Raw genomic sequence first — 8,290 nt, forward strand, 5'->3', positions numbered from 1 at the left:
TGAATATAACAAATATTTCAGATGAGGATATTGTTAAGTTAGAAGAGCAAACACGCGGTCAAAGTAAAAGTGCTATCTGGCGAGATGAGAGACGAAAGAGAATTCATTCTTCCAACTTTGGCAGAATTTGCAAGGCTACTGATAAAACTGATTTTTTAAAGCTGGCTGAAAATTTAACAAAGCACATGCCAGAAATTCGTGTACCTGCTATTTTGCATGGTAGATGTTATGAGTCAGTGGCAATAAAAAAGTTTGAGGAAAAATTTAATGTTAAAACCTCAAAATGTGGAATATTTGTTTCAAAGTTGCATCCTTTTATAGCTTCTTCACCTGATGCCATCTTGGACCAAAGTACACTTATTGAAGTTAAATGCCCCTACCATGCAAAATACAATAAAATATCAGAGGAGACTGTCACGTATTTAAAAAATGTTGATGGATGTTTAGAGCTAGACAATACTCATGACTATTTCTATCAAATTCAAGGGCAACTTTTCTGTTCAAACAAAACATGCTGTTATTTAGTTGTTTACACACTGAAAGATCTTAAAGTTATCTCAATTCAAAGAGACCAAGCATTCATTGACAGAATGTTGCAGAAATTAATTTCATTTTTTGACACATACTTCAAGACTGCTGTTCTGAAGAACTTTTATTACCATGACCACAAAATGAACTAAAATTTAAGTTGTTAACAATGACATCTATGGACCTATAGGCACTGCCACACATGAACAGTTTTTTTTCTTTATATGTTGTAAATAGAAACTTACACTGGGTACATGTTCATACAGTTATAGTTATACTCTCTATGTGTACATTGATCATGTACCTCAAAATCTATTCACATGGCTATGTAACTAGCTATGAGACTAAGTTGTATAAATACTTGCAACTAATTGAGAATTAATAAATAAATAAACTGACAATCCATTGGTTAGATTAGGATAATATTAAAGTAGTACATGTAAATGTATTATAATTTTTACCACCTTGTTATCAATAAAAGAAGTTCATTAGATAAGCATGTGAATTCTTTTTTCAACCAGACTGCACAAATTGAATATGTTTTGTCAAAGTATAAAAACTTTCCATTAAAAATGTTTTAATATATACCATGTCCTATCATAGTTATTGACTCTGTGAACCAACTTCAATTCATTCATTTTCACTGAAGACAAAATCATGCATGTTTGGGAACAATACATTTTTTGAAATTACAAAGCGTGAAACATACAAATAAAATTTCACTGGCTAATTTTGTCTCGGTTGTATTTAAGGGTGTTTTAAGAATTTTGTATGTCTTCCCTAACCCTATCAGCCGTTCAATATGAACTCTTTTGCTGGATATTTTGCGATCACGCAAAACTGTCTTTCCTGACATTCTGTTTTGTTTCTTAAAAAATGAAGGAATATTTACACTTACATCTTTAGGAGCAAACAAATCTTGGACATTGAATCCTTTGTCTGCCATAAGAGAATCGCCAGGTTCAAATAAGTCAGTACTTACCAAAGGACTCCGTTCAACAAGCTGTCTATCACTTGCAGACCCTCCATAAGCAGAAGACACATATGAAATTAAACCCCCTGGAGTTGAGCCTACAAGTACTTTGACAGTGTTTCTATTTTTATATGTAGAGAAGGTTGCTTGTTGGGCAATGGGTGGTTTAGGTTTCTTTACAGGAATCTCAGTTCCATCAAGCAGAACTCGTGTGGAGGGGAACTTACTGTAAAAATCAGAGGGGGAGAAAAAGGAGACCAGGTCTTTGTCTGGCCAGAAATTCAGTTCCCTCCACTGTCTTGACATGAAATTGACCCAGGTAATCCAAATATTTTCAACAGTTGTTTGTGATATTGAAAATAGTCTACTTAATTCAAAATTGGGCTTATGTTGCCTCAACTTAATCAGTGTCAAAAAGAGCTGATTTTCAATGGACATATTTTGAACCTGATTATAAATATAATTGAGATGAAAGGCTGCTTCACCAAGACTATACAGTACATGTAAAAAGTCTGTATAGGAACTCAACCCTGTATAAAACATGATGCCTTCATCATCATACATGAAATTTTCAATACACATGATTGGCGATTTTGCTGTTTGACTTGATGAATCTACAAAAACAGGTGCAACAGGGGCACTTATCTCAATATCATTATCACTGAAGCAAGACTTTTCATCCTCAACTTCTACACTGTTGCCCATTTCATATACATTGCAAACATCTGAAACCATTTCTGTTTCCATTTCCGAATTTTCTCGCTCATCTTTCTCCAATTTGGCACGACGGGCAAGTACTCTCTTGCTCCTCTCATCAACACCATAACTCCACTTTGACTTGGTCCAAGGGAAGATGGAAGGGACTGCATCAGGTTTTCTCTGCCTTCTTAGTGGTTCAGTGCCTATCAAGTTATCAAAAATATTTTATTGTTTACTACATAATGAAAATGTTTTGAAGAAAAAAAAACATGAAATATCAGGAGATGTTTAAAAATTTTAGTCCAAAATGTATAAAATCTAATAAAAGATATATGTGTTATAAGGCTTATCATATCCAGTGGTGACTTCCTAATCCACTTGTCAGGAACTTCCAAAAGAGCATGGCTGTAGAATGACTTTATTTGCTCACCACATCTTGATGAATTATGACATAACAAAATAACCATGAAATAGCAAACTTGGTATTTTTCAAAATATATTTCACAAGTTTGACCACTCCATTGCATATTTTGATAATATCAAACTGTTTAATATTAGGATACTGCGCTGGTAATGGAAAAGAAAAGCACTTGTCAACATGAAAAAATAAATGGAGATAATTCGTAATAAATCATGCAAATGTAAAAATGATAAACTGTGAATCATTGAAATTCTTTACGTCATATCAGCTGTTTCAGTGTCAACTATGAACATGTGTAACAGAAGTAAATATTATGAACATGTGTAACAGAAGTAAATATTATTGTATGTATATTTGCATTATATTTATAAAGGTTTACGACTTATATAAAAGCATCATCTCTATGGCCAAATTCTCAGTCTGATTTGTCATTTAATAAAAAAAAGTTTCAATGAAGTCTGATTTTTCGCTGTATTAATATAGCAGATATAGATACAAGTAAAATTTTCATGCGTATCCGTCGCGTTATTAAACAGCTGTTATGAACTATAAACAAATCATGTTGTAAGACAAAATATAATTAAGCAACTAAAAATGAAGCCAAATAATCTTACTAACCGTGCTGTGTTTCGGAGGTGAAGTCTTCCTCACGAAAGTGTTTGTGACACACAACACTGAATGGCTGTGGCGTCCAATGTTTATATGTAATATCTTCATCGTTTCGTCGAATGGCTCGAATCCAAAGCTTTCTTATCCTTTCTTCCCTTGGAAAGCTTAATCCTCCCCTGGTGGAACAACCAGGCACACAACAGCAAGTGGGCATTTGATGGTTATTATGACTACTCTGATGTTATCGAAATCGAAGCGAAACCGGAAGTAACTATGAACCGAAACGTGTCGTGCGCCACCTATATCATCGTAAGGGGCAAGAACTGACAAATATTTGCAATTACCATAACAAATTACATGTCATAACATAAATTTCACTTCTCTTTGAAGTAATACAACCTAGAAAATGTGTTCACATTTGAGTATTGGCTGAAACAAATAAATCAAATTCAAACTCCAAAATGACTAGAAACAATTGCTTTAAAAAATGCAAAACAAGCAAACAAGCGGCTCATGCAGAGGCCACATCCCTCACATGAGGAACATTGGTCAACTGACAAGTATAATCCAAGCAGCTTTAAAAAGCGAAATACAAACATATCTGTAAAATTTAGCAGACCATATTTTGTTTAAATTTTTTTTTTAAAGTCCACACAGATTTAAAATTAAAATTGAACACATATTTTGAAATATTTTGTGTTTCTAATACATGTACTTATACCCCCACCCCTCTCCTACCCCATGGGATCATGATTTGGATGAGAACTTGAATCAACATTAACTGAGGATGCTTCCACATAAGTTTAAACTTTACTTGTCAAATGGTTTTAGATAAAAAAAAATAATAAAAATAAACTTAAATCTCTTTGGCATAAGAGGGTTTTGTGCCACATTTGGTTGAAATGGTTCTGGGGAAGAAGTAAAAAAGGTTAAAAGTTTACAGGCAGACAGACCAATGGCAGACAAAATGTTATGCTCAATGGTGCTAAAAACTAAATATGCAACATCCTTGCAAAAATACATATCGATCTGTTCAACAACTCAGTTCCAAAAAAAAAATACCAGATGTTTGCAAATTATTATTAATGAATCACAATACACATTATTCAAAACCCCGCAATAAAGAGATCTAATGACAAAATTCACATTTTCATAAAATCTTGACCTTACATGTATTTCATATTTTAAGAGAAAGTTATTCTATCAAAGTGTTAACCCGGTTGGTTCTGCTATGTAATGCGCTTAATGACTTAAACGTTACATTAGTCCAAAATATGCATTTGAAAATGCATAATCATAATATGAGAACAGATTCTCTTCTGGTGGGAGTGGAATTTCAGCAGATGGCCTGGGTATATTCAGGGTGTTGGTACAAGTGCTTGCAGTTGGAATGAAAGATGTGCTAGGTGTGCTTTCAACAAATTCAATGGATGGATGCAGGACAAATCCAAGAACAGGTTCTTCATTCGCTCCAGTAGCAAACTGCAAAACATCCCTGAGACTAACAGTTCCCCTTCTACCACCTACAAAACAGTTTCCAAAGAAAATGAATTAAAATATTTCTGTATAAAACATTCAAAAATACAGTTTGTGAGGAAGCATTATGGTATACATACTTTTGTTGCTAACTGAGAATTAATACTGTGTTTTTTAAATCTTCAACAATATTCTCAATTTCTCATATTTAGTCCTTTATACACACATTGCACATAGCGTACTACTGAGCATACTGTTTTAAAACCAACTCATTCATTCAGTGTCAGAGTTTCTGTGTCCATAGAAATTGTTGGATATGATATAGAGTCCCTGCTATAGTTAAAATGAGATACATGTACACAAACTCCCACCGAAACTTGAATTTCATTTTGTAATTAAGGAGTAAAATTGAAGAAAAAAAAAAAAAAAAAAAAAGTATTATCAAAACAAACAAGAGGTCAGTGAGTGAATGTTCACTAGTAATACCCCTGCTCTGTTGTGAATATATCCTCTTGTGTTGACATTGAATTTATACAGAAATGAATCTCACCTAATGACTTGCCCAAGTTGGGATTCGAACAAAAATGAATCCCACCATATGGCAAACCAAAACAAAGAGTGTGCTAGAATTTCAATCATCTACGGTGAGTAGTTGCCAAGAAAACTGACAAAAATTTGTTAGGGACAGACACACGGACATACAGACAGACACCCAAGGGCAAAACAGTATATCTTCCTCTCGTTCAGAACGGGGTATAAATATTGTAAATATCTTTATAGATATGTAAAACATTTAAACCTAACAAAAAGCAACTTCTGATATTAATTTGTACATAAAATATCTACAAACAAAAAGACAGAGTAAATGACCTGCGTCTAGGATTTGAAGGATGGAAGGAATTAAAAACATACTTGCAACTGCTCTTAAATACTTCAGAAATACTGTATATACTGCACTCTCATATCTTTTATTGTTTGATCCCTCCTCTGAAAATTTTGGTCGCAAAAGCTGTATCAAAGCTTTGATTGTGAGTGTACAACAGCTTGGACGAAATAGATGCCGGAACATTGGCAAAACACTGCCAACCTACAATTTATCATGTGTAAATAAACATATAATTACCAAACTTTTTTTTTTTGTTTACAAAATTAACGTATAACGTATATGAGATTTAACTGATAGTGTAGTCAACAGATTCCAGTCAATTTGTCATTTTTACCTTGATCAGACCAAGGCAATCTAGACCTTTCTTTAAATTGTGAACACATGCTGATTCAAAGTCTTCAGAATTACTGTTTAAAAAAAGCCTGTTTAGAATGTTTTCATCAAGAAATTTTGGCACAGGTCCATTCTGCAGTATACTTAAACCTGGAAATATAAAGAAATTTACATATATATATAAAACTCATATGCCTGTTTCCCAATCATATTAATCTAATTAATGTTGGTGTTAATCAATGAACAACACTTTAAACAAGCAACATACACTGACTATCAAATACCAAAACTCACTATAGCTAGTATATACATGTATTACTATCAGCACAGAATCTGCCTTTATATGCATTTAAAAAAATAAATGTATTTACAGTTAATCTGTTATACAGGAGTGAATATTTGCTTTAATGGCCATCACATGATTAAAAATACACCAGGTGTAAATTTACTTATATGTTCATTTTATTTACCCCCCCCCCCCCTCCAACCCCTAGAAAAAAGGAATGTTCACAAGAGCCAAAATACACCAAGATACAAAACTTGGGTATGTCAGAGCAAGGTTTAAATTAATGGACACATTTATGTATGGTAACCAGGCTAAACATGGGCAAATTAGTGCATGGAAAATTTCATTTTAAAAGTTGATCAATATCAATACAAATAACATGTTAAGCAGTTCAATATATCTCAGTGAGATAGGGACAAAATTTGTATGAAAGACATTGACTTTTACCACTGATTAATAGTGAAAAATGACATCTCTAATCATTTTTCTTTCAAATACAGACAAGAATTAGAAAGACAGCCAAAATCATTATGTTTCACAGTACGAGGGATAAAAACAGAATGAAATATCTTTACACATTTAATATCAATACTAATACCATTCAGTATTTTCAATTTGTGATCCATTATAAAATGTGTACATCTCAAGTACTAATTTAGGCAATATTACATGTATTTCGATATCACTATTTTTTTTTTTTTTTTTTTTTTTTTTTTTTGATAATTCATTTATCATGTTTTATATACCCACCTATGATTTTTCCAATAACAGTATAATCAGCATGCATATAATCCCGCAGTCCTTTGTCAAAATATTTTTCTTTTATTGCTGATAAAATCAGCGAGAAAAACTCTTTTCTCGGGCCTCCTTGATCAATGGCTGTCTGCAAAAAGGGGGAAAACAGATTTTTTTTTTTTATTTGTCAACTTTGCTTAAAAGTGTTACAAACTATACATGTCAAAAAAAAAAAAATAAATTACTGTTTTAGACATAAATTAAATTTATTTCAATCATTGGAAAGAGCATACATACGAGGACACTGTTTTATACACAATTAAATTTACCTCAATACCTGGTATTCAAATTATTGGACAGTGCATGTATACATGTAAGAATAGATATTTTGAAATGAAGTTTATAATACAATTTTTTTTCATTTACCTCATCATAAAATTGCACTTCAAGTGTCTTCCGTAGATTTTCTATGGAACTGACTTCCTCGAATCCTGTCTCTAATATGTTATTTCTGTCTACTATGATAAAATTTGTTTCTCCTTCATCACATTGTGTTGTGTCTGTGATTTCCAATTGTCTGCCACAAACAATAACAGACTGTAAATATCTCAGAATTTCTACAGGGTCCTGGATGTTTTCGGAAATACAAAAATCTATGGCTTTGGCTATGACAAAGTCCATGGGTCCTCCACAAGTATCAGATGTGGTTCCTTCACTATCATTTTCAGCAGTGGTGATATTTTCAATGACTGTCTCTTTTGATTCAGTTTGAACAGCACTCCCATCAACAGATAAATTACAAGAACTGGTATCCTCAGGAATGGTCAAAAGGCCAGGTCTTAATTGTTCAGGACAATCTGTACTCATATCATTGACAAAATCCTTAACTCGAAGAAAAGTTTTCTGATCTAGCACTTCTTTAAAGTCACATTTTTTATTGGGAAAATCTTGTGTCAGGTGTGGGTCAGGTAATTCATCCTCACTATCACTAATTAGATTTGCCCGGCTTTCACACGTATGTAAATGTTCTCTAAGTTCTCGAACACTAAGCATTTTCCTGCAGTGACGACAGTTGACTTTTGAGTGTTCCTGCTCGTTATGTTCATTTACTAGATCTGTCGACAAGCTTCTTTGAATCGGTCTTACATAAATTTTTGCTTGATTTCCCAAAAAAGTCTTTAAAGTCCTTGCATTCCATTCACAGTCAACTACTTTTAACTCGCGACAATTCTGTCTGCATTTTAAAAGCTCTAACCCTCCGCAAGTCTGTAACTGAGGAAATCCTAAACACATATTTTTATTCTCAGATTTTTCATCTATGGCATCTGAAGAGATTTTTTCCAT

At 33.0% G+C, this 8,290-nt stretch overlaps 2 protein-coding genes across 2 annotated transcripts; both read right to left on the reverse strand.

Annotated features, from left to right (window-relative positions):
- Nucleotides 1–1,183: 1,183 nt before the first annotated feature.
- LOC133176262 (uncharacterized) lies at nucleotides 1,184–3,444 on the reverse strand. The gene is made up of 2 exons (XM_061311411.1): nucleotides 3,240–3,444; nucleotides 1,184–2,403 (listed from the first exon to the last, which is right to left on the reverse strand). Exons 1-2 carry the CDS (start codon nucleotides 3,442–3,444, stop codon nucleotides 1,184–1,186), a joined length of 1,425 nt encoding a protein of 474 aa, XP_061167395.1.
- Nucleotides 3,445–4,335: 891 nt separating this feature from the next.
- On the reverse strand, nucleotides 4,336–8,290 carry LOC133176276 (uncharacterized). Its single transcript, XM_061311419.1, has 5 exons — nucleotides 7,373–8,290; nucleotides 6,962–7,094; nucleotides 5,927–6,075; nucleotides 5,619–5,793; nucleotides 4,336–4,753 (listed from the first exon to the last, which is right to left on the reverse strand). Exons 1-5 carry the CDS (start codon nucleotides 8,288–8,290, stop codon nucleotides 4,488–4,490), a joined length of 1,641 nt encoding a protein of 546 aa, XP_061167403.1. The 3' UTR covers nucleotides 4,336–4,487.

This window comes from Saccostrea echinata, unplaced genomic scaffold (genome assembly GCF_033153115.1).
Source record: "Saccostrea echinata isolate AGI-Se365-2 ecotype Australia unplaced genomic scaffold, CSIRO_AGI_Sech_v1 ptg000072l, whole genome shotgun sequence".
NCBI lineage: Eukaryota > Metazoa > Mollusca > Bivalvia > Ostreida > Ostreidae > Saccostrea > Saccostrea echinata.